The sequence below is a fragment of the Talpa occidentalis genome, unplaced genomic scaffold, assembly GCF_014898055.3.
Source record: "Talpa occidentalis isolate TD23 unplaced genomic scaffold, MPIMG_talOcc4v2.1 talOcc4.5, whole genome shotgun sequence".
Taxonomy (NCBI): Eukaryota; Metazoa; Chordata; class Mammalia; order Eulipotyphla; family Talpidae; genus Talpa; species Talpa occidentalis.
In genome coordinates, this window is record NW_023604861.1 from 68,727,189 (window position 1) to 68,754,101 (window position 26,913).

General features: G+C 44.0%; 1 protein-coding gene across 2 annotated transcripts in view; it reads left to right on the forward strand.

The window, feature by feature from the left end:
* SPTBN1 (spectrin beta, non-erythrocytic 1) overlaps nt 1-26,913 on the forward strand; it is a 148,275-nt gene that overhangs the window by 34,392 nt on the left and 86,970 nt on the right. Inside the window, exon 1 of one of the 2 annotated variants that reach the window (XM_037527414.2) lies at nt 6,160-6,658. The exons of the other annotated variant lie outside the window; for it this stretch is intronic. Within the exon in view, the coding sequence (XP_037383311.1) occupies nt 6,550-6,658 (109 nt within the window). The 5' untranslated portion in view covers nt 6,160-6,549. Of the gene's footprint in view, nt 1-6,159; nt 6,659-26,913 lie in introns of those variants that run through there. 2 annotated transcript variants of the gene reach the window in all.

The following is a 26,913-nucleotide window of genomic DNA, read 5'->3' on the forward strand; positions in this document are numbered from 1 at the left end:
CATAGGAGAAACAGTGCTGGACTAGGTTGGTCTGGGATCCAGGTGTCACTCTACCACTCACCAGCTGTGCGAACCTGGTGAGGTACTTATCAGTCTTTGAACCTCAGATGCCTTATCTACAAAATGGATAGAATAGCTCCCTCATAGCGTTAGTCCATTGAGTAAATGTATATGAAAGCATTTTGTAAACTATAGTGTGTGTGCAGTAATATTGTAATGATGTTACTATGACCATTCAGTTTACATGGTGATGAATAATTGAGACTACAACAGCGGTTTCTAAGCAGGGGAAGATCAAGTAACTAATAAATGCCTTTAGGACCAGAAGAAATTTTATGACCTTAGATTATAACCTTTTTGATTTGTAAGTGAGGATTTTGAGGCCCAGGGAAGATGAGACAGGCCTGCAATTCCTTGGCTTCTTAGGAACACTCAGGGTTGGGCTGACCCTGAGTACCTGACTTTAGATTTGTGTCCTTCCCCCATAGCACACATTTCTAGTTTGTGCTGTCCACAGAGAACCATGGGCACTCAGTGTTACCATTCTGGCATCACAACGACAGCAGATACAAGTTCCTCAGGCTGCAGTTGCTTCAGGCCCATTGCTAACGTGGCTGTTCAGTTGTGCCCATCCTTCTTATGCCTTGGACTCTTGAAGCCACTTGAGGGCAGGCACACTGCTCTTCATAGTTGGCCACAGGTCTTGATATCCTTGGCCTGGGTAAGGGACAGTAGTTTTTTTGGATTAAAGAAGAGTAAGGGAATGGACTGAACTACAGTATTTCTGCAGAAAATTTAGCTGACTGTTGAGCATTCTGAAAACTTTCATCCTCATTAATGTTCCCACTCACTTGCATGTGTCTATCTTACATATCTTCGGGATTCTTCTTAGATCACTATACATGAAACTGTGGGTGGGATGCCTGGCCTCTTGCTTCATTAAGTTATATCTGGGCTTGCTTCTTAAATTCCTTCATCATCTTGACAGAAATTGGCTGCTTGAACCATAGCTTTGAGCAATTTTCCTACTCTCCTGTCCATAACTATGTCAACTCAGAGCTAAAACCTGTACACAGAGCTCACACTCAGCTGCACTCTGCCCCAGGATCCCCTTCCCCTAGTCCTGTACCACCATTCACTTGTCTTATCTTTACCACCCCTACCTGCTTGTTCTTCTTTCTCCTCATTCTTTGGCTCTAGATTTTGTCACCCCACTGACCTCCTAATTCACACACTGATCACCTTCTCTCTGACTTCTAGTTCCTTGTTTTGCAGCATGTGATGCCCTCTAATCACCTTTCCCCTTGAATAGCTCTCTTGGATTTACCTTCTGTAAGTCCCTTGGTATTTCTGTTACAGGACAGGGTGAGCGGCATACCAAAACCTCCAAACCTGCCTGTTCTAAATAGGTTTTGCCATCAGTTGCATCAAGACAAAACATACTTTAGTGCGTAAGTCCTTTAATGGAAAGGAACTTTAATACAATTAGTGCATAATACAAAAAAAGACAAAGAATAAAGTTTCCAAATTAAGCACAAATTAAGTTTCCAAATTAAGTTACTCATCTCCTCGGGGGTTAATGCCCAGCCAAACAGGGTTGGTCCAAAGCAGGGCTGCTGAGGCCCGAAAGCCTGTCACAGGTCTAAGGTACTTCCTGGTGGGGACCCATAGGAAAGGGGCAGAAATGGCCAGGCAAGTCTGGAAGTGTTATAGGACAGGGAGAGGGGCAGCCCAAACCCCGCAAACCTGCCTATTCTAAATGGGTTCTGCCATCCGCCGCATCAACACAAAACATATGAGACTTTAATGAAAAGGAACTTTAATAAAACTAGGAAACAATACAGGAAAGGCAAAGAGTCTAGTTTCTAAATGAAGCACCCAAAGTTACCCGTCCCCTCGTGGGTAAAAGTCCATCCAAATGGGATTGGTCCAGAACAAGGCCCCAAAGCCTGCCACAAGTCTAAAGCATCTTCCAGTGGGGACCCACAGCAAAGGGTCACAAACAACCGGACAAGCCCGGAAGGAAAAGAGCAAAATCAACATCAAGATAAAAGCTGCCATTGTCACCTCCCCACGGGTCTCACCGACATCTGTGTCACCCAGTCCACGACCAAAAGACAAGCACAGTTTCTTCACGTGTCTCTAGGCTCCATCCTGCTTCCTTCCTTCCTCAGTCTCTTCTTCTGCTTCTCCTCTTCCTGCTCAGCTCCACCCTCCCTTGGGTGGGGCAGGGAACCTCCCCCTTTCCTGGGGACCACCCTGTTACAGAAGGAAAAGAGTAAAATCAAAACCAAGATAAACACTGTCATTGTTAACCTCCCCACGATTCTCTCACTCACAACTATTTCAACCAGTTCAAGACTAAGAAGCAAGTGTAGCTTCTTCACGTCTCTCTGCTCCACGTGCCTCCTCTAGGTCTCCTTGCTATCCATTCTTCCTTCTCCCTTCTCTCCAGCTTCTCTTTTCCTGCTCAGCTCCGCCCTTCCGTGGATGTGGCAGGGAACCTGGAACCTATCCTTTTTCTGGGGACCACCCTGTTAAATTTCTGCTGTTTCTTCTTCCTCCCAAATCCTGGCTTTCGCCAGAGCTGTATGCTCAGACTCCTTGTCTCTTACCTCCTGTCCTAGGTGTAATCCTACTTTACTCTCAACTCTTTAGTTTTTCAGGCTTGAGCTCTAGTTTCACATCCTTGATCACTTCTGGACCTGTCACCCCATGGTGTTGCAGGTGGCTCTGATTCAGTCTATGTAGACAGAAATATTCAGTCCTTCCCTATAATCCCCAGAATGCTCTAAAAACCTGTCTTCTTCAATCCTTTGAGCCGCCACATGCAGTCTGTTACCAAAGTCATATGGACTAACTCTTGCATCGGCCCATTCTTTTCAGTCCTCTTGCCATACCCTGGCTGGTCCTTTGACCTGGACAACTGTAGTAACCACCTAAGTGACCTTGCTGCCATCAGTCTCTTTTCAACCTGCTCTAATCCTTCACTGCCAGATTAATCCTGTCTAGAACCCAAGCCAACTCTGTCCTCTAACTGAAAAGTCTCCAACAATTCCCACCCTAGGTTTAGCTCTAAGTCTGCCTTTCATGTTCCTTCCATCCTGATAGCTCCTTATGTAACAGGGTGGTCCCAGGAAAGGGGGAGGTTCCCTGCCCCACCCAAGGGAGGGTGGAGCTGAGCAGGAAGGGGAGAAGCTGGAGAAGAGACTGAGGAAGGAAGCAGGATGGAGCCAGGAGACCTGAGGAGGCACATGGAGCCTAGAGACACGTGAAGAAACTGCGCTTGTCTTTTGGTCGTGGACTAGGTGACACAGATGTCGGTGAGACCCGTGGGGAGGTGACAATGGCAGCTTTTAGCTTGATGTTGATTTTGCTCTTTTCCTTCCGGGCTTGTCTGGTTGTTTGTGACCCTTTTCTGTGGGTCCCCACTGGAAGATGCTTTAGACTTGTGGCAGGCCTTGGGGCCTTGCTCTGGGCCAATCCCATTTGGATGGACTTTTACCCACGAGGGGACGGGTAACTTTGGGTGCTTGATTTAGAAACTAGACTCTTTGCCTTACCTGTATTGTTTCCTAGTTTTATTAAAGTTCCTTCCCATTAAAGTCTCCTATATTTTGTGTTGATGCGGCGGATGACAGAACCCATTTAGAATAGGCAGGTTTGTGGGGGTCTGGGGTGCCCCTCTCCCTGTCCTATAACACTTACACTCCAGCCAAACTGTAGCACTCACTGAACAGATAGGTGGGTTCTTTTACCTGTGCTGCTTTCCCTCCCTGGAAGAGACGTCAGTCTCCTCCTAGCTGGTGGTCTACTTGTGTTTCAAGGTCTGGTCAAATGCCTCTCTTCTACAGTTATTCTGCCTGCATTTCAATACAGATGTGACTCCCTGGGCCTGTCTCCCCTCCCCCCCCCCTTTATTTTATTCTTGTATTGGGCTGTTTGCATATTTGTCCTGTTTTTGACCAGCATCATTCCCAGTTATCTCTGAATCCTCTAAAACACTTGGCACTGTGCTTTGCACACAATTGGTGTCTAGTAACTACTGAATGCAATAATGACCTTTGGACTTCCTTCACCTTCTCCCCACTGCTGAGTAGGAGGTGGCCAGATGAGCCACCAGGGTTGTTGCACTGTTCTCCCTTGGCCCTATCACACCAAATAGATTTCCCTTTTCTCACTTCTGCTCCTTACCAGGTTATTAAACCCTTCCACTGCCTCAAAACCCTTCTTTCCCATACTTGCATATACACATTTCTGCCTGACTTGCTCCAAGTCTGTTCTTTAGGGTTAAGTGTGGCTCCACTGGTCCAGCCTCTACCCCATCACATTGCATGTAACCTGGCTAATTAGAAAGCTTATATCCTGTACTTCCCCATACCTGAGGGACCTGAAAGGGAGACACTAAGAGTTGTGACTTATACTCCATTCCTAAGTGGCTTAAAGATTAAAAAGAAAATGTAAATTGGCAAGCACTTTGCAATCTCGTTCTCTGTGCCCATAGCTGGACACTTAGACTGACTTACTGTTTTACCAGCATATGTAGTAACTTAAAAGGTGGCCTGTTAAGAACTTAAGAAAATTCTACATCCCACTTTTTGTAGTCTTGATGTACTATATTTGGGGGGTGGGGGGTGGGGAGGGAAGTAAATGCAAGACGAGATGCATTTTGTAAAATACATCCTAATTTTGAATAGTGTCCCCTCAATGACCTGATAGAGGTAGGCATTAATTATCCTTTTCTGATAGCAGAGGTTTAGAAAGAATCCAGGGTTTCGTCTAAGGTTATAGGTGATTAAGAAGCTTGGCTAGGACTGGAAATTCAGGTCTTGGAAATCCTAGTCAAGTGCTTCTTCTAAGATCCCAAGTTTTGCCTCCTTCCTGCCTAGTTTCCTGTCAGCCTGTAAATTGCCCCAGTAAAGGGGCCTTAGGAAATAACTGTCTCTTTGATGGTAGAAATGTCTTCAAATCCTGGGTGTGGCTTAAGGAAGCTAAAGGTTGACTCTGCACATAAAAACCCAGCCTTCTGGGTAGGCATGAGGCTGTCCAGAATTGAGTGTCTAGCTGGACTCTAGGCTTGTGTTAACTCTGGCCCTAGGCAGGATGCAGTTGCTTGAATTACGGTGTCCTGGGGACTAAAGTCCCCCTGAGGTGGAGCCCACCTCTTCAGTGCAGACTGGGTTCCCCCAGGAATGAAATTACCATCTTCAGTGGCTATAGCAATTTGTTGTTTACCTGTAGTTAGTGAGGAGGCGGGTGGGAGGGAGGAATGAGGGTAGGGAAAAGAAAGTAGGGTCAGTTTTCCCCAAGAATACATTTTGATCGCTGTTGTTTTCTATGTAGAGGACTTTGCTTTTGGTTGAGATGAGTGAGAAGCTAGGGAGGTAAGTTTAAAAATTTGAAGAACCCAAAGCTAGATGCCATTTTTATAAATCAAAGTAGGATTTGAGCCTAATTTCTGTTCTCTTATCTCGTCATTGGTTTATTAGCGCTTCCCAGTCAGGGCTACTTGAGATGTTTACCTGTGTACCTTTCTCCCAGAATGCCTTGCACATCGGTGCGCCCATAAATCTTCCTTGCATCGAATTACCGGTGTGATCCCAGAAAACCTCTGGCTTAGCATTTCACTATGGCAGCTGACGTCCGTTCAGAATACCTCAGTGGGCCCGAACGTACCCTCCCCTCACTGCGGCCTCGCGACGCGCCCGGGGCGGGGGCCGAGGGGCGGGGGGCGCGGGACTTTGCTCGCCGCGCTCCGGGCCGCGACGTGCTCGGCGCCCGCGCCCAGGTGACCCCGCGCCCAGGTGACCCCGCGCCCAGGTGCGCGCCCCGCGAGGCCGAGTGGTCCGCGCGGACGCCGAGCGGTGGCTGGGCCGCCGGGCGGGCCCGCGGGCTCCGCGCCGTTCCCGCGGTAGTACCCGGAGGCTTTCCCGTTACGAGGGGCGCGCCGAGGGAGGTGGTCCTCCCAGCGGCTTTGTTCCGGAGGGTCCCGGGGGCGGCTCGGGGCGGGGCGGGGGGTCCCCGCGGCCCGCGCCCCCCTCGCGGCGCGCCGGCGCTTCCTCCGCGACGCTGTTATGCTAATCAGGTGACATCAGCCCGGCGCGGCGCGGCTCCCGGTTAAATTACAAACCGGCGGCCGCCGCGGGCAGCGGGAGGAGGTGTGCTGCCCCGCGAGCGCCGGCCCGGCGACCCGGCGTGCCGAGGATTGGCCACTTTTAAAAGAAAATTCAAGTAGGGCCTGCGCCTCCTCCCCCATCCTCCCGCCCTCCTCGGTCATTTATTTCAAGCTTCCAGCCCGGGACCACAAAAGGAAAGCGGCGAGGAATTAGATGCCCGAGTGGTAGCTGCTGGGCGGGCCCAGGTGGACTCCGCTGCAACCAGCTTCCGACCAGCTCGCCCTGCCGGGCCTTCTGACCCGCATGGGGCTCGCCGAGTGAGCGCGGGGCTGGGAGCCAGGTCGTCCGGAAGCTGCTGCGTGTTTGATGGGCGTAGAGGGGAGCGCCGCGGGGTTTCCACCGTGCAGCTCGCTGGGGCTTCACGCCCGGCATAATGGAACTACAGAGGACGTCCAGCATCTCCGGGCCGCTGTCGCCCGCCTACACCGGGCAGGTGCCTTACAACTACAACCAGCTGGAAGGGCGGTTCAAGCAACTACAAGGTAAGCCCCTCTCCCGAAGGCCAGGCCTACCCCTGGGGCAATACCTGCAGGGATCCTGTGGCTTTATGGGAACCATATGGAACGTGACCCTAATGAGGACGGGAGACGGCGCAGAGGCTGGCCCCAAAGCCGCTGGGTGACCTCGATCACCCCACTCACTACTTAAAGGAGACAGTTTCTCACTGTGTGCTTCCGAAAAGCTACCATTTGGAGTCTCTCTCTTTTTCTCTCCAGTATCCTTTTGATTCTCTTGGTTGTCAGGTATCTCGAGCCGCAAACATTTTCTGCCCTTCAGTTATCTTTGCATTTCGATAGACCCATGCTAATAGACCTATTACTATGGAAGTATTTGATTCCCGGTCACCACTGTTTCCCAGATCCTAGGCCTGTTACCTCTGGGAGTCTTAAAGGTGTAAAGTGCACTGTTAGAGACCTAGTACTATAGAACAATAGCAGAGGGGTGGAGGGAGTGGTCTTTTTGTTCCTAAGCCTCGGGTAAATTACAGTTTTGATTCTGATGCTTAATTTTAATTCTTTTGATGTATTGTGTTGGGGGAGAGTCTTCCCATCAATTTAGTGGGCTATGTAATTTATAATGAAAGCCAGTTATTGTCATTCCAATGCGATGGGTTGCAGTGGTTGGATCAATTACAGGTTTCTTGGAGTCTATATTAGTCTCAATTGAATGAATTCAATATTTAGCCACATATATTTTTATGGAGGCTAAGGTCTTCTGTGCAGGAGTATGTGTGGGGGTGGGCTGCAACCTGTGGCAGGGTTGGCCCCTGCAGCCCTTGGCTGCCCCTGCCCAGTCAGCAGGCCTGGCCCGGCGGTGTCACAGAGTATACATGAAAAAGGATTTATAACTGAAAACAGAACTCCTTCCGTTTGGAAGCCTCTAAATCAGTAATAGGCTGCAAAAGGCTCTAGTGCTGCGAAGAAGTATCCTTCCAGACTGTGTATGCTTCTTATTTTAACTCTTCTAGATGCCACAAATGTGGTTCCTGTGAGGAGGAGGAAGGAAGGAAGCAGCTCAGTCCTAGAATGTTTTCATTGGGAAAGGGAGGAGGATATATTTCATTCATAGGTTTATTTGTCTTGTGAAATAGTTGACAGTAATGACACTTTTCTGGAAAACAAGAGGCAGAACAGGACGTGATTTTAAACATTTGCTAGATGGTGCTGCATTCCTTGGGCAGTTAGCTGAGAGGAAGCTCATTCCCTCTAGGGAATGAGTGCATGTCTTTGGTTCATTCCTCTCCAGCTCTTGGAAGGTGGAATTTGCCTTTTTGAAAATTTGAAGGGACTCGGGCTGGTGGGGTAACTTAAAAGTAGCAAATAGAGGAGTGGGGGCATGCCTCTTATCTTATCTTTGGGTCTAACTTAGGAGTCCCCACAGATTTAAGTTTGAGAATTCAAAATGGACCTTTTCTTCACTTAACCAGGCATTGTGTCATATTGCCAAGGCTAAAACTCCCTGGGGAAATTTCCATCAGAAAACCCATCACCTTAGTCCAGTCATTCTGCTCCTGTAGTCTCAGAAGAAAGAGAAACCAAGGAGAAACTGTAAGAAGCTGTGAGGAGGAGTGCACTCATAAAATGCTGTTTTGAAAGATTTGAGGGTAGTTGTAAAATGCCCTCTGAGAAGGGTGGAGCTTACACACAGGAAATGCCTTAAACTGTCCTATCTCAATGAAGTACTATTTAAATAAATTAAGGAGGAAAAAAAACCCACAGTGTGCCCTGATCCCATAAGTGTTTTCAGGGAAATCCTTTTAAAATTGGCGGGCTTCACATTTTCTGTGGTGAGTTCTTTAAAAAATGGTCTTTGTCTCCAAATTTAGTTCCAGATAACTTTATTATTTCTAAATATTGTGGTTTAGGAGTTGCACAAGTTCAGTGTTGGCATTTCTTTAACAGAAACCCCCCCATGTTGAGGAACTGAGAAAAGGTGCATTAACTTTCAAGTATGGTGGATCCCAGAACTATTGCAAACATTTTGCATAGCCCTTAGTAACAATGGAACTGATTATATTTTAAGCAGTTTAGGAGAATTTTGTTAACACCTTTTTCTGTCCCCTTCTTCCAGTCTGGTACTTTGTTTGGTATTTGTAATTTTTCTAATTAACACATCTGAGATAATGATAGGCTTTTATCTGTTATTTAGTTTTGTCCTTACCTATAAAGCTGCATGGCAGACTAATCACTGCGTCTCTAAATCTGTATTGATTTTTTTTTTGGGGGGGTGCCTCTTATCTACTTTCTTATTTAGCATCTGTGCCTGAGAGTTCTGTGATTTTGTGTGAGATGTTTCTGCATTTTGCTGGTTTTGTGTATTTTTACAGTGGAGGCTAACAATTTAGGTAAAATAGTTTCTAATGATCTGTGGGTGGGTAAGTAATTATGATTAAACATAAAAATCTCTTTGGCTTACGGAACCGAGATACAGAGTGATACTTACCACACTAAAATCCCTGCTATAAGGGGCCACCCTGGTGGCGCAAGGGGTCAAGCACAGCATTGTGAAACTTTCCATAGACACTGTAGCATGAGTTCGATCCCGGCCAGCCAAGGAGCTGCCCACATGGCACAGCAGACCTCTCCTGTCTTGCCCGCTGCTCCCCTCAGCAGTGGATTTCAGTAGATCCGCCTGTTCTGTTCCCCACTCTGTGTCTGGTGAATCCTCTCACCCCCCTCACTTCTGGCCCATACCGCACTTCTTGTATGCATAAATAAATAAATCTAAAAAAAAAACAAAAACGCTGGTAATAAGGCAAGAGACACCATCTTCTACCTCTGACAGGGAAACACAACACACACTGATTGTACACACCCAATGCCCTCATTCTCTTTCAAGTTATTTTACATGCAAAATCATGTAAAATACCCCCTTCCTCAGCATCTGTTCGTGTATTTTTTAAATGAGAAGAAAGCTATAACACATTTAAGCAGAACCTCTCATGTTAAAAAAAAAAAAAGTAGTTGTAGTAACAGGTTCGCAATACCTTTTCTGCAGTTTCACGCCTGCCAGCTTAACTCGTTAGAAGAAAATACTTAATTACTATAGGAAAATACTCCTGCTACTCATCTCAGAAACTATTTCACCTGTACCTATTCTAGATCCCTTAAATTGGCATTCAGGAACCTCCTCCAAGTGACCCTACCCTATTTGCTTCCTATTCCAGCCCTTTACACTGTATAGATTTTCCAGGTAGGCAGACCTGCAGTTCTTTATAAAAACCAACCTGAGGTTTTACCTTCATTGTCTTCCTATGCCTCAAATGTTCCACCCTTCCATTTTACCTATAGGTTTACTTCCTAAAAAAATTTTAAAGACTATGCTTTTGTTCCAGTTAATCCATAAAGCTTCTCCTTATCTATTCTGTTAAGAGTTAGAGGGGAGGGCCTCCCCTGGGGGCGCAGCGGTTGAGAGCTGGGTTGCAGGACTGCCTGCAGCCTCTGCAGCACCAGCTTGATCCCCGGCTACCGGTGAGGGTCCCACTCACACACGTACACATACACACACACACAAAAGTTGCAGCTGGGAAACGTAACAAATTATAAAAAAAAAGTTAGAGGGGAAAAGAATTCATTAGTGCTTACCTGTGCCAGATGTTAGTAGGGAATTTATAAGTGGTGTCTCATCTTCCTGTCACATCTGTTATGTTTTATTTTTTTTTTAATTTTTTTATTTATGCATGCAAGAACTGGGGTACAGGCCAGAGTTTGTGGGGGGTGAGAAGATTCACCAGAGACAGGGTGGGGAGCAGAACAGGCAGATTGACTGAAATACTCTGCTGAAGTGTGCAGCGGGCAAGTCAGGAGAGCTTTGCTGCACCATGTGGGTCATCTCCCTGTCAGGGGATCAAACTCTTGCTGCTGTGGCTGCAAATAGCTTCATAGTGCCGTGTCTTAAACCCTTGTGCCACCAGGGAGGCCCCCACATCTCTTATGTTTTAAAGGTGAGACGATAGAGTCAAATAATTTGCCCAGGGTCATAAGCATTGTTGAGATCACAGGCTCTATATAGTTTTGTAATTTTCTCATCCTGGATCTCTAGTTATTAGTATTAATATTTCATTACTTAAAAAAGGAATGATAGGATGATACTGTGAGATGCCCACCCTAACTTGGTTCTGTCCTTTGCCTATCTGCCCCCACAGAGGGCTAATTCTGTTGGCACCAACAGTGGAGTGGAGACAGGATCTAGTAGAAAAGCATCAAAGTAAATGTTTTCTGGCTTAGTGAAGTTGTCCCACTGTCCAAAAAGAGTTAGGAAGTAATTTATCTTCTTTGGGACATAAAGGGAGACCGAAAATCTTGAGGCCATGGAATGTATTACTCTCAAGTTTATTATTAATTTTTTTGTTGGTTTGTTTTGATTTCTTAACTGTTAGGAAAAGTATATTGATGATTTTATATTTGTGAATCATGAAGAAAATGTATTTTTATGTTTTTGAGAACTTTCAATTTTGTTTTGGTACCTAGATGTTAGTGTTGCTTTATTTTCTTATACTGAGAAAGAAGATTGCTGGGTTTATTATACCTGTTTGTCATGTAGAAAAATTTAAGTTCTTAGATATAATGTAATAAATATTGCCATTGTGAAAAGAATTGATGACAGAAATGATACCCTGAATATTTTAGATGGGGACACAATTTCTAAGAACAATTTTGGGTTTAGGGAAAGCATAAAAGATTGTTATTTTGGGGCATAGGGTTCTGGATACCTGTCTATAATGCTTCAATGCTAAGCTCAGATAACATTGTAGAACAAGTCACCAATTTAAAAAAAAAAAAAAAAAAAGCTTTCACTGGTTAGCTAGTTTCAATTCACAATTTTTAAGTTCCTAAGAGATTTGTGAATTAGAGTCTGTTTTGAATGGTGGAATAGTGATTATAATATACACAACATTTAATTTGTATCATCTTAATTGATTAAATGATATTATTCAAAGTGTCCAGCCTAGTACTTAGTAAGTAATAGATCTATTACTTAGTAAGTTCTAGATTTTTTGTGCTTTTCCTTGGTACTAATGGTGACCCTGTGAGGTATTCTTACTTTCTATAAACAGATCATTGGACTAAGATCAACCGGTATAAGGCTGCCTCTTCAGAATTCAGGATTTCTGACTGCAAATTTGATGCATGTCTTATAGAACCACAAAGTGTGAGTCAGGTGTAAGCCAGGAGATGCATTACCCAGATATCATAAATATATTTTGGTGGCATGGAAAATTGATGAGCTGATAACTGCTCAAATTTCTGCACATGTGGTGGTCTTAGTTTTGCTCAACTAGGATTACTCATAGTCAAGGTAACACCAATTCTTTTAGCTTAAATTGAAAATTTGGCTGGGAGGATCCTTAAATGGACTCTAGAGGCCAGCTATGCAGAGGAGAAGGACAGTATATTATACTACTCCCTTTGGGGAAAGCTACTGCTTTCCTTAGGAGAGTGAAATAAATGTGACTACAAGTAACATGACTGCCAAGGAAGTGTTATGATTTTAGCCGGTATCATGACCTCTTACATCATGGGCCTGGAAAGGAGTCTGTTCGCAGCGCCACTTCCTCTTCCTTTGTCTCCCTTGGTTCCTAACCCCACCCCTGCAACTGCCACAGACTGGGTCCCTGATAAGAGCGGTCATCTGTGCAAAAACTTGGAACTTGACTCCACTGTGATTTGGCTCCAGTTTCTGCTATTCCTCAACTCCAGGATACTCATGTGTCCCTACAGCTGTCTCTGCATTGTCCCATCCTTGAGATTCGGCTCTCCTTGTTTCTTCTCTTAGAAACCAGGTTTTTTTGTTTTTTTTTTTTTTTTTTAAAGATTTATTTATACAAGCACTGGGTACAGTCAGAAGCACGGGAGGGTGAGAGAATTCACCAGAGCCAGAGAAGGGAGCAGAGCAGGCAGAAGGACCGAAGTCCACTGCTGAGGGGAGCAGCTGGCGGCAGGAGAGGTTTGCGCGCCATGAGGGACCCTCCTCCGGTGGCCGGGGAGCAGCCGGGGATCGAACCGGCGCCGCAGAGGCTGCGGGCAGCTTCGCAACCCAGCGCTCAACCGCTGTGCCGCCACCGGGGAGGCCCTTAGAAACCATGTTTTAAGGCAGGATCACTCTTTGGAGGTTCAGCTCAGATGCCACTTAATTCTAAGTGTTCCCAGAGGGAGGGGGAGTCAGAATCCCTGTTTGGGTTCCCTTCCTTTAACAGGTGCTTAAGCACTTGGTCATTCTGCTGGGATTTTCACATGCTGCTTTGGGTTACAGTTAGAGTATTTGCCTCTTTGTTTCCTTTATATTTCACAAAGTCTGACTATGAAAAGACAGAAGTCTGAGGTAATCTGTGTTACGCATAGATTTGTTAGAGCGTATTTGTTAGAGCGTAAATGAAGGAAGTTAAAACTGGACTGCATTATTGCCATGGTTCTCAAAATGAGGTCGTTAAACTAGCCGTATCAGCATGACTTGGGAACCTGGTACAAATATAAATTCTCAGGCCCCACTTGTGATCACTGAACCAGAAACTCTGGGGTTGGGCTCTAGCAATAGTTGTTTTTAAATAACATGCCAAGTGACTATGATATTATATACTAAAGTGATAAATTCTCTTTTATTGGATCATTTGTACAATCTTTGCAGTAACGGGATATTGGGGCATAGGTGAAGATGGGGAGAAACAGATTGCATGAATTGCTCCCAAGCAGGAGCTGATATTACATTTGATTTCTTATTGCAGAATAAAGAGTTGGGGGAAAGTATATTTTAGAACAGAATTGTGTGGTAGTGAGAAAAGCATGTAGCTAGTCCAGATGGGCTCTGTCCTGCCACATTAGAGAAGTCATTGAACATCTGTAGAGCTTAGCTATCTCATCTGCCAAAGGGGGGTCACATATTTGTCTCAGTTCCTTCATTGAGTTAACATGAAGACCAATGTATTATTATTTTCTTTTGAAGAAAAACATTTACATACAGATAAACAACAGCTGTACTATTGTTGGTTACTAGTAAATATGATATAGTAATTTAAATAAGGACTTCAGATTTTTTTTTTCTTTTCTTCAGGAAGAGGCCATGGATGGTAACAGAGTTCTCAGCTAACCACAGCTTCACATACATCTTTTCATCCCAGAATTATACTTGTGCACATTATCACAATAAAAAAGTTTATCTCAGCCATTTAGATCTTGGTGCCTTTTCTCCTTCTTGCCTTAAAGTTTCTGTTAACTCTTAACATTCCCAGCTATAAAAAATCAGTGACAGAGGAAAATAAATGATAGCATTGTAAGCATTTTTCTGACTTCAATATTCTTTGCTGGACTGGCTTAATTAAAAATTTCATCCTTGTTAAACTGTTCCATGGGTATAAAGTACTTGCTGTTAAACCTCAATAAATTGGAGCTACTTGAAGGAAGGATCCTAAGAAAATCATAAAGTAAAACTAAGTTTAAAAACGTAATGCTTGCTCTTTCATTTACTCCTATATGTTTATTAACAAATATGTTTTGATTATTAACATACATGTTTTGATTACTGGTGTGTGAATAAGCATGTTGCAGCTCTGCTGTAAAGGCTGGCGGAGCTGACCAGTGAGTAGAGAAGTAAACTTGTGTGAGGTCAGGGAGCAGGAGGTGAGGAAGGCAGGTGGAATGGTCACCGTGCGAGTGCAGAGCCCGGAGGGAGGCGTGGGAAAGGCTGAATGGCAAAGGCAAGAAGATGTGTGATTAGTAAGTCTGGTTGAGGGGTTGGGAGTTGAGTCTGGCAGTGGGAAGTTACCAAAGGATAGGAGACGGGACTTATTTTGACTTTTAAAGAAAGGCCCAAGTGGCTCCTGCGAGTGATAATGGTTTGGGAGGGTAGTAATCAAGAGAGCAGGCATAAGACCACTTAGGAAGCTCTCGGATGAGTTGTTGAGAAACTTAAAAATATCATCACCTCAAATCTTGAACTGCAAAATACTTAGAACCTTGGTAGTCATTGTTACTTGGTTATGCTGTAGAGGACCTGGGAATTTGTTAGAAATGCAGAATCTCAAGCCCACCCTAGACCTACCAAAGCAGAACCTCTTTTTAACAAGATCCCCCAGTGTTTTGTATGTATGTTCAAGTTTAAGAAGCACTGCCTTGGAAGTAATTGGGAACAGAGAAGGAAATTGTCCCAGAAAGATGGTGACCTTTCTGAGGTTTGAAGTTTATTTTTATTTTTTCTTAAAGATTTATTTTATTATGCATACAAGAGCTGGGGTACAGGCCAGAGGTTCGGATGGGTGAGAGGATTCACCAGAGACAGAGTGGGGAACAGAACAGGCACACTGACTTAAATACACTGCTGAGGGGAGCATCGGGCTAGTCAGGAGAGGTCTGCTGCACTGTGTGGGTCAGGATCGAACTAGTGCTACAGTGACTGCGGATGACTTCATAGTGCTGAGTGAGACTTAACGCCTTGTGCCACCAGGGAGGCCCCATAAGTTTCTGTTTCTTATAAAGTCCGCATTAAAAGTAGGTTTTGTGGGTTTTTATCTTTTACGCAATAAACTGGATCATTTTAACTAGCCATAAAAATAATCTTGTTTCCAAATGTATAGTAGTTAAAGAACGTTTAGTATTTCCAGAGGATTTTAAAGCATGATTGGTTAATTCCTAGCTTTGTAAATCTGTAGAATTTGGCTGGGGTTTTCCTATTTGTTAATTCCTGCTGTTCTAGAAATTTGTGAGGTTAAAGCGTTTTCATTTATCCATTTGTTATTAGTGGAGAATTGCAAAAAATACACTGGGCCTTTTTCTCTAAATTCTTGCAGAATTTCAACATGGTGTGCAGGGAAATAGAGGCTTGTTAAGTCTATACATGCTTTATAACTTAAGCTTTTTATATGCTTTCAAATTGTTGTTGTTTAAGCAAAAACACCACCTTTCTCCTATGCTTCATCTTCGTAAAATGGTCTTATATTAAAGAAGTGCTTATGTTCTCACAATAACTTTAGTCCATTCTCATTTACAGCAAACTTACTTCAGGTTCAGGCATTAAAAGGAGATTTGAAATACATTAAATATCTGCTAGTTGATATCTGCTAGTTCATTTCCTATGAGTCTGCAGGCCTATTTATTGATTAGGCAGGGGAGAAAAACCACCTGTTGCAACTTGTTGACTGTAAGTTTTTGCTCCTTAAAGAAGTGGCCAGAAGTTTTGGGCTTTAGAAGATGAAAGAGAAGGTGTGGGGGAGATAAGTGACTTCTGCTCTTAACTGGCACTACTCCAGTGAAGTGATGAAAAGCAGTAGTTAGTAGTCCGGAGGTGACTCACTTGATGCTCTTTCAAAGGCAGAGTTGAAGGTTATTAATGAACAAAATTAAATCTCCAGCTCTTTTTGTATTATTCCAAATTTAAAAGGTAAGTTTTCATACCCATATTATAAACACCTTCAAGAGAAATAAAAATGAGAGCATCTTCACTGTAAAAAATCTGCAATCCCAGCAAATTTTAATTTTCTGAAATAAAAACTTTGGTAATCACTATGTAGGTTCAGTTTTGGTGTCTTATTTTTAGTTTTTTACTTACCATTATATCATTAACTTTCTTTATGTGATTATTTCTACGCCTCTTGCCAAATGTTCTCACATTGCTTTCCAAATCAGGGCAGTTTATTTACTAATCTGAACCTGTTTCTTCATCTGTGGGATGAAGGTGTTACAGCATAATCTGACAGAGGTAATACAGATTCTTTGTATTAAGATTGTAAGAATAAGTTTGAGTCCCCGTGGACATTGTGTTTGACGAGGTACCTAAATACAGAGTGGCCACTCAGTAATCAGTGGCAGCCATTATGGTACAGGTCTTAGTTAAATAGCAAAGCAGGGCCCAGCCCAACAGGGGCAAGTCTTTTGAACTTGAATGTTTCAACCCCCCACCCCCATGCCTGAAACCTGTTCTGGGTGTGGTTTCCTTCGGCATGTTAGAAGTGTTTAGTTTGCCTGAAAATGCACCCAACTGAAACACACACCCTTTTGTATTCCCCTTTAGAAAGTACACAAGGTTGACAATAGTCCCTTGAATCTAGTGACTTTTGATACAGGCTGAAAATCATAATGGTGGTGCCTCTCTGTAATTCATAAAAATGCATGTGGAGCAGTTAGTGCATCCAGCATTCTGTCAGAGTTCTCTGTTGTAGCCAGACTACTATTCTCCACTCTATAGATATGTAGAATGCCTTTATTGTATTTGCTTTTGAAAGTCTTCACTTTATCTTTCTTTTTTCTTTTTTTTTTTTTAAGATTTATTTATTTAAGGGCCTCCCCTGGTGGCATGAGCCCTGGGCTGCGAAGCCGCGAGGGTCCCACATGGCTTGACAGACCTCTCCTGCTGTGCCCGCTGCTCCCCTCAGCAGTGTATTTTTGTCAGTCTGCCTGTTCTGTTACCTGCTCTGGCTCTGGTGAATTCTCTCACCCTCCTGCGCTTCTGACTGTACCCAGTGCTTGTATAAATAAATAAATAAATAAATCTTTTTTTTTTTTTTTATAAAAGGATGTAACTGTTTAAAAAAAAAAGATTATTTATGCATACAACAGCTGGGGTGTAGGCCATAGGTGGGGGCAGGGGTGAGAGGATTCACTGGAGACAGAGTGGGGAACAGAACTGGCAGACTGACTGAAATACACTGCTGAGAAGAGCAGCGGGCTGAACAGGAGAGGTCTACTTAGCCATGTGGGTCAGCTCCTTGGTCAGCCTGGGTCAGCTCCCTGGCCAGCTGGGGATAGAACTTTATAGTGCTGATGCTTAACCCCTTGCACCACCAGGGAGGCTCCTCTTTGTCTTTCTTTCTGTCTCTCAATCCTGTTTTCAAGAGGCACCAGACCTTTAACTTGCAAGTCCAATAATCACAGTGGCATGGAGACCCTGACTGGCCTATATTTGCTTTAACAAAGGCCTTACAAAAGATCTGGCCGTGAAGTCCCTTTTTAAAAATTTTATTTATATATTTTACATCATTGTTCATTTTTAAACAATGTTTGCTTCCCCCCCTCAGGTGTAGTCCCCATAGAATTTCCTCCACCAGTTCACCTGTGCACCATCACCACAGTCCCTTGTGCTCCTCCCTTCCTCTCTCAGATCCCTCTCCCTCTTCCTGCTCTGCAAGATGTCTCTGGTTTATAATTGCCTGTTTTTGTTTCATTTTGTTGTGTTTTGTATTATTATATTTTCCCCTGATGTCTTATTTGGTTCCCCTATATTCCTCTTATAAGTGAAACCATCTGATGTTTTTCTTTCTCCTTCTGACTTATTTCATAGCATAATTCCTTCTGGCTCCATCCATGTTGCTGCGAATGGCATTTATCTTTTGATTGCTGAATAGTATTTTGTTGTGTATATTATACCACATCTTCTTGATCTGCAAGTCCCTTTTTAATGCTTGAATGATGCAAATGGAAAGTTAATTGGAGGATCACTGAAGCACACCTTATTCATGAAAAATGAGCAAAACATAAAAAACGTCTGGAGGTTCTATTCTTAATGGCAAGGAAATTACATAGGCTGCGTGATTGTTTAGGTGAATTTCCTACTACTCCCCTCAAGCCGACTCCCCAGCAGTTGTGGAATTTTGTGGTGGAATTTTGGGGCTGTCTTAAAGGACAGACTACTTGGAGGGGAGAGAGACAGAGAGAGATGCTTGAAATTCAGCTGTATACAACCATGGATGTTATCTTGGTAATGATGACATACAAACTGGTTATCTATTGAAATGTGGCCTTGGAGATTTTGAATTATTTTTAAGAAAAAGTTTGAAGGTTTATTTAAAAGTATACAGAGTCTTTGAAAATCACTCTAATCTGCTTGATGAGTTAAATGCCATGAGTTTCTTTAGATTGCTGGCTTGACTGTATAGTGGTTGAGAGGTAAATACAAGTCTGGTGCCCTGATTTTATGGAGATTTAAATGCTTTGCTATAGAAATTCAGTTGCAGTAGAGAGAGATTATGGATTATCTGCCAAGAACTGTCACACAGATGAAATCCCAGCTTCCTAAGTGCACAGTCTGTGGTGGTGAGTGGGTGGGGTGGCCAGGGAGCATTAGAGGAAAGTGATCAGAACCTGGCTGCAGTGGTGTGGAGAGGAGGCTGTGCTCTGTGTTGGGACATTTTATCTTTTGTTTCAGAAACACTGTGTTGGTGGAAAGCATGTGGGCTGTGGTGTCACATTAGCCAGCATTCAAACCTGGCTTCACTAGTGACCTCACTGAACCCCATTTTTTTTCTGTTAAAAACTGGGGTGGTTTTAAGCTTTGGGGTAGTTGTGAAAGTTAAATTAGTATAGTATTTGTTATGTACTAATAAGGTGATCAGCTCATCCTGGCTTGCTAGAAGCTTCCCCAGTTTTAGCACTGGACAGTCCCAGACAGTCTGGATGGTGGGTCACCCTAATTGTATGTAAAATAACCTACTTTGGGGTCTCACTGGTGGTGCAGGGAGTATCTCAGTGCTATCAAGCTATCGCCAGCCACTGCCAGTCACTGCCACATGAGTTCAATCCCTAGCCAGTGAGCTAACCCACATGGCAGAGCAGATCTCTCCTGTCTTGCCCGCTGCTCCCCTCAATAGTGTATTTCAGTTAGTCTGCCTGTTCTGCTCCCCATTGTCTCTGGTGAATCCTCTCACCGCCCCCCCCCCCCCCGCCTCTGACCTAAAGCCCCAGTTCTTATATGCGTGAATAAATAAAATAAATATAAAAAAATTTTTTTTAAGTACCTACTTTTATATATGGGGGATTATGTTTCTGTGTATTGTTCCTCCCTGTCTTCCTTCACAGTGCTTGACACATAAAAATTGTTTCATGAATGAATGAATGAATGAATGAAGGCAGTATTACCTATATAGTTGTTTTAAAGTCAATTAACCAGTCTTCCTCCCTGTTGCCTCTTCTTTCTGAGAAAAGAGGTGACCTCATCAGCCACAGAATACATAATGTGTTGAATGAAAGAATGAATCACTCACGTTAATGATTTTGTCCTTATGATGTGGCTGAAATATAATATCAGAAAGGGCTTATCTGGTTTTACCTGTACCTTTTTGATATAATTAAATTTTGATAGGCCTCTAGAGACCTCCCTCATATAGTCTTTGTACTCTGCAGGCCTCTAGGGAGTTTAGTTTACTTTGGTGGGGAAAAAAAGAAGGAAGCCCATAGCACTGAAGTACCTGGATTGCCATAGTTCCCTAGAAATTAATTAGACATCAGGTTGACTTTTTTTTTCTTTTTCCTTTGACTGAAATGGGACAAGAGTAGTGGATGGAACCAAAGTTCAAACTTAATGTAATCCACTTACATAGCAAAAGAAGTAAAAATGCATACCTCACAAAATTGAAATCCATTCCTCTAGGTGTGGTAACCATTCAGACTTTTATATAGTATGACTATAAAATGAATGTGACTTTTCTAATTGTAAATATATCCTTGCTCACGGTGATAGTGCATGAGTAACACTTTTCTCAAAAACAGGCAGTTATAATACCCTGAGCAAATAGAAACAGAGCCTCAAACTTAGATACTAGATTAACATGCCTGCTTGGCTTTTAAAACTTGAAGAGGCCCTCCCTGGTGGCACAAGAGGTTAAGTGCAGCACTGTGAAGCTGTCCGCAACCTCTGCATCATGCCAGCCAGTGAGCAACAGACCTCTTCTGTCTAGCCCACTGCTCCCCTCAGCAGTGTGTTTCAGTAGATCCACCTTTTCTGTTCCCTACTCTGTCTCTGGTGAATCGTTTCACACACACACACCCCCCCCACCCCCCCACCCCCCGCACCTCTGGCCTGTACTCCAGATCTTGTATGCATAAATAAATATATCTTTAAAAACAAAACAAACAAAAAAAACTTGAAGAAATATCTGGAGAAAGCTAATTTTCACCCAAGAACTATGTCCCAACCCTCAGTTCCTTCCAACCCCTTACCCCATACATTTATTTTTTGTTTTGTTCTACAAGTCAGTATCAATTTTGAGATAGGGGGTTTTCTTATTTTACTTGAAACAGAAGGAAGCAATTTTTAAAAATCATACTCACAGTAGGCTTGGTTATAGCCAAAATTGACCAGAGTTCTGAGTTATAGAACCACACGCTGCAGTCTTTATGAGGGTAGTTAATTCACATGACTTTTTGAGAAAGGAGCAAGCTGAGTTGAGGGGGAGAAGCACCAGAATAGTGACCTGCTGGGCTAGGGCTCCTGAGCCTCCCTGCTGTTTGTCACCAAGCATGCTGGGAGTCCCCTGGGAGGGGCTGGGCCCAGAAACTCATCTCAGCCATTGTCATCAGAGTGATTCCAAAATGACCTGTACCACCTCATTTTCCTGTGAGCTCATAGGTGTCTGCAAACATAAATTGTGGCATAGATCCTTGTGCCCTCTTTGTTTGATAAAGGAGCAGCTCTTTGGGAGAGGAAAGTGAGGCACAGCTCACTGGGTGATTCAGCAATCGATTTGGGATCTTCTCTCTTTGTTCCCCACCCCCCAGTTGCATTAAAAAGCAACAAACAAAACTGTTGGAGTAGGAGACCTGATCGCTACAATAATTGTGATTTTTGGTATGATTCAGCTTCTGTTTAATCTTATGGAGGGCCTCTGTCTGCATGAAGCTTTCTGTAAGGCACTGGGGTACAGTTTCTATTCCTGCTCTCAAGTTCACATGCAAATCAAGAGATGGGAAAACATTTTAATAGGATTTGAATAGGTATATCTAGGAAAGGTGTGCTTTATTCACTTGTTAAATGGAAACGGCCTGCTTTCCCTATCCTGGGTTTAGTGGCAGAATCAGTTATAATAATGAAAACATAAATTTATAGTCAAATCTAAGAAATGTTTTGGGTGGGGAAACAAATGGCCAGGTTTTCTTTGTTCTCAGGTCCACTCAGCAAGTCTAGTGTCCTGATGAAAGAAACAGTTCTTTCATTAGCAGTAGCCAGCGTTTATTGAGTACTTTGTACCCAGCTGCTGCTGAGTATATGCATTACTTCATCGCACTCTCAGAGGAATGCTAGAGACAGGCAGAGACGTTATCTGTGTTTACAGATGAGGAAACCAAGGTTTGGTGAGGTGAGGTAACTTGCTCAGTGTCATGCTGCCCATGACTGGTCGGCCTGCTGGTCATGCCTGACTGTCAGGAAGCTCTGCTCCATCGACTCTCCAGAGACAGTTATCTTCCTGAAGGATCTGGGTGTGACTGGGTGTGGCCAGAGCACTTGGACCTTGTCTTCATGCCACAGCCTACACATTAATTGAGTCTACTTTGAAGCAGCTTCTTCAGCCCTAACTTCTCAGAAAGTACCCACCCCTCTGGGTGTAGGATTTAAATGTGGTTTCCTTCTACCTGTTGAGGGGAGGTCAGCCTTTCTACCCCAGGGTGAGAAAGCTCCTGGGGGTGCTGCCAGCCTCTGTGCTGCCCTGCATTCAGGATGGTCACACTTGTGTCACCCTTTAGTGAGTCAGTGGTGCTGTGATGAACAGATCAGCAGTCTGGTTTGGAATCAGTGGGCACATCCTTGCCACCACTTTGCTGTAATGTGAAAGTTAAGCCACAAGCTGCCTGTGCCCTAAAAGTGACTTAACCCCCCCCCCCACACACACACACACAAACTAGGTTTTGTGGCTTTCTAGCATAAAGGTGGGTGTGAGCCAGGCTACATATTCTTTCAGTCATCCTGTGAGGTAGGTGGCACCATATCTGCTCTGTGGATTGAGGAGCCTGAAGATCAGGAAGGTAGTCATTTTCAACCTTTTTTTGAACTTAAAGGGTGTGCTTTGTATAAATAAGCGGAGGCAAATAGCAAGTCATGTTGCTTATGTCTGTCAGCACATATGTGTAGGCTATGTTGATTGTAGTTTTTGTTTTAAATTTTAAAATGTGCATTTAATAGTGTTTCAACCAAATTCACAGGTATTTAACAGCTTCACGCTTAACACTGGCAACAAGTTGAATATACATCTTAAAAAAAAAAAACAGAAGGTTCACCAGTCTTCTCAGATAACAATTTGTCATAAAACTGTTGCTATTGATGAGTAAATCTTCCATTAAAAACAGTTCAGTCTGCTTATCATTGGCATTGCAAGGAGCATAACACAGGGAGCAGTGGCTGTCACATATGTCATACGCACATCCTGAAGGATACAGTTCACATTGGCCTATGTATGTAGATACAGTTGGTAAAAAGTAGTTTTGTGATAGAGGGGATGATGTACCATAAAATAGCTTAAATTCAAGTGATATTGAGCCATGATCTGTAAGTGTCCTTTTCAGCATGACTTTAGAACTACTGATAGTTCTGTGAGGACTCTGGATTTTGATTGTTAGAGATGAAATACCTGAGACCAGACACGTGAGGCGACGGTGGCATGACGCTGAGCTTCATGGTGTCAGCACTCATTGTATTCTATCCACAAACGTCTGGACCAAAAGGAAAATGTGTCTACATACATTGGGAAAGCTGGGTCCCAACATGCTCCTGCTTACGCAGCATGGAAACCTTGTCTCCCGTGTGACAGGAATTAACCCATGGCATAAAAGATACATGTTTGGGTGGGTACAAAGCACAGCTTCCAGAACCTGGTTCAGTTTAGGTTGTGGCAACAGGGTTAGAGGAAAGGGGGGTGATGATGATGGGTCTTTGTTTTTACTCCTGCCCCTCCTGATCTGCCTCTCGTTTTCACTGCTGCCTTGGCTCAATTAATGACTTAACGCTAGAACATTGTGTGTAGGCCCAGAGTGATAGCTGTTGATTGTAGTTCTTGTTTCAGTTTCTTACTTTGGTGATAGATGTGCTCATTTCTAGACCTTATTTTCAAAACTCGGCTGTCAAAACTTGGAAGCCACAGCTTCTAATTAATGCACTTTAGTTGATGTACCATTGCAAACTACATATTGGATTGGGGCAGCCTGTACCTCCTAATTAATAAAGGGTAAGTGGGGCCTCCCTGGTGGTGCAAGGGGTTAAGCACCGCACTATGAAGCAATTTGCAGCCCCTGCAACACGAGTTCGATCCTCGGCTGGCCAGGGAGTGACCCACGTGGCGCAGCAGACCCCTTCTGTCTCGCCCACTGCTCCCCTCAGCAGTGTACTTCTGTCAGTCTGCCTGTTCTGTTCCTCACTCTGTCTCTGGTGAATTCTGTCATCCCCCACACCTCTGGCCTGTACCCCAGCTCTTGTATGCATAAATAAATAAATATTTTAAAAATAATAATACAAGCGTAGTTTTAGAACACATGTGTAGCTCTATGACTTCTGAAGCAACCATTAAGTCTGCTCACCTGTTGAACCTACATTCCACAAGCCCCAGTGCTATGGTGAGCAAGTTACAAGACAAGTACACTAGAAACACAGGTGTGTAAGAGACAGCCACTGTCTCAAATTATATTCTAAAAGGGAATGTAGAGTGACCAGTGTTCTAAGCATGCATATAGCATCTCTTGGTTGCGGACTATGAGTGAGGCTTTTTGGAGGCATTGACATTTGCACTACAACTTTAAGTATGAACAGGATTAGGTAATAAGTTGTGGTTGCTTGGGATTGGGCATGGGGCATGACCAGAGGGAGCAACCAAACAGTGAGGCATGTTGGTGGGATGTCTAGATATCTACATAAGATACGGGGTGTATTTTCTCCTTCCATTTCAATTATTAATGCTAATTATTATTAGTTGGGATTTCTGCCTGCTTTTTGTTAGCCAACATCTAGCTAATCTTGGCACAGGTACAGGTAATCAGGTGCTTAGCAGCTGATGTTGATGAAATGACCTTGCACAATGACTTGCGTCTCAGGTCTGTCACCTGTTCGGAAGGGTTGTTAGATCATCATCTGATATAGATCTGAAGGCCCCTGCAAATAAGTATGTGGAAGGTGCTACTGTCCATACCATGGACAAGTTCATTTCACTGAGCACCCAAGGATTCTGCTAGATGCGAAGAAAACATTAGGTCCCTACCTAAACTCTAGCTCAGCAGTGATGGTGGTAATATCAGTACAGCTAACCCTTCTTGATACTTACCTATGCAAACTTTGTACCTAGACTCTGAATCTTTAACCAATTTGCTAGGCCATCTCTCAAGAGCATTTTCCCCCTGATGATCGAGGCCTGTATTTTTGTGGATCTTAGATTAGCATTTTGGTAGGACCTGGGCAGCTTTGATTTGGTGAAAGCAGTTGCCAAGATGAGGAAATTCCTGATCTTATTCCAACAGTAAAGTATTTACTGATATTTTTACTCTTAATTGATGGTGGGAGTGAAGGACAGCTTGGTAGATGCAGAATAAAATTCAGGCTTTCGCTAAATTCAAACTTTCACTAATCTTAGAACACTGTAGGGGCAGGAGGGCCGGAACAGGATCTCTATGATCCTATGCAGACGGGTGAAGGAAGAAGTCCTGGAGCCCTCGGTGGCTTTTACAGGCTTTTATTGGGATTTACTGGATACACAGCAGGTAAAGGTGCCGGGGTGCTGGGAGGCTACCCAGCCCCCAGTGAGTCTTCACTCTTTCTGGGCTCTCTGGTGTTCTCTCATGGCCACTTGCTGTGCTCCTCTAGCGTCCCGACTCCACCCTTACGAGAGCAGTCTCTCAGTCCAGGTATACCCATTTACGTATGCCCACCCCCACTCCAGGTGCCCGCCATCAGGCATGTATTCAGGACCACAGGGATCCATCATCAGTCCTAATGGCAGGAGGGCAGAAAAGCCTGATACTTTTTTTTAACCTTACCCTACAAACACTCTTCTCCTTCCTTTTTTTAAATTTATTTTTGCCTGGAAGAACTGGGGTGTAGGCCACACTTGCAGGGGGTGAGAGGATTTACCAGAGATGGGGTAGGTAGCAGAAATGGCAGATTTACTGGAATACACTGCTGAGGGGAGCAGTGGATGAGACAGGAGAGGTCTACTGCCCCATGTCCCCTGCTGGAGATTGAACTTAGCCAGTGATAGCTCTGAGATTTAACCCTTAGGCCGCCACAGAGGCCCTCTTTCCCTTCCTTTCATGGTAGTTTGCTTTGGTGATTCTGTCAGAATAAGAGGGTGTAAGGGGCAGGAAGGACACTGAACAGGTTTTCTGTGATCCCATGCAGACAGGGTAAAGGAGAGAGTCCTTGGAGCCCTCAGTGGCTTTTGCAGGCTTTTATTGGGATTTACCCGGTACATGGCAGGTAGGGGGGCTGGGAGTCTGGCAGGCCTCCCAACCCCCAGCAAGTCTTCACTCTTTCTGGGCTCTCCGGCCTTCTCTCTGCTTCTCTGCTGTCCTGTTTCTCTCGGCTTCTGCTGGTGTTCCTGTGACGCCGCCCTTAAAAAGCCCAGTCTTAGCCCAGGTGAATCCCATCTACCTATGCCCACACCCTACTCCAGGTGCCCCCATCAGGCATGCATTCAGGACCACAGGGTTCCGTCATCTATCCTAATGGCGGGAGGGCAGAAAAGCCTGATACTTTTACCTTACCCTACAGAGGGACTCACCAGATGGTGCAGGCTCTGCTTTCTGTTTTTTTTTCCCTCAGTGCAAGTTATTTGTCACCATATTACAAATGTACCGTTTCTGTTCTAGCAGTACTGAATTTCAGTCGTTTCAGCATTTTGGTTTGGTTGTGGTATATTTTTGTTTTTATATACTGGTGGTTGCCAGTAGACAAAATGACTTGCAAAGGAACTTTGAGACCCTGGAATGAAGGGTTGCTAGTACTAAAGAACAATTTTGAAGTTGAAAGAATGATGATCACTCCTGGAGCAATTTTCAGTTGTGACAGCATCACCTGGTACTTTGGAGGGGTGCTACAACTCACATTTTAAGTTCATATTCTTGGAGTTACCTGGTTTCTGTACTTTAGACACTTTAAGCTGCTGGAATATTTGTTGGTGTATTGAGGCAGAGTTGGCTTTTGTACTCTGATGTCCATGTGTGAGTAAAGTAGATAATCCCTGCTTTTGGTGCAGCTGACCTGCCAGGTTTAAGTGAAGACTCCCACTTGCTGTTAAGCTTTTGTTCTCAGGCTACCTTCTGAGTTTCCCCAGAGCAGATATAAAAGTAGCTCTGAACAGGGACACCTGTTCTTCCTTACTTGTTTTTATACCCTAATGCCACAAGCTGATTTTGTTTGCCATCTGTTGTGTTCTAAATTTGGCATAAGAGCAGCAAGTCATTTATATTTATTGCCCATACCTTGCCTAGTGCTGGAAGTGATTAATCTGGTCTAGTCAGTGTCTCCTGATGATAATTTTTTAACGTGTATGAGGTGATAATTC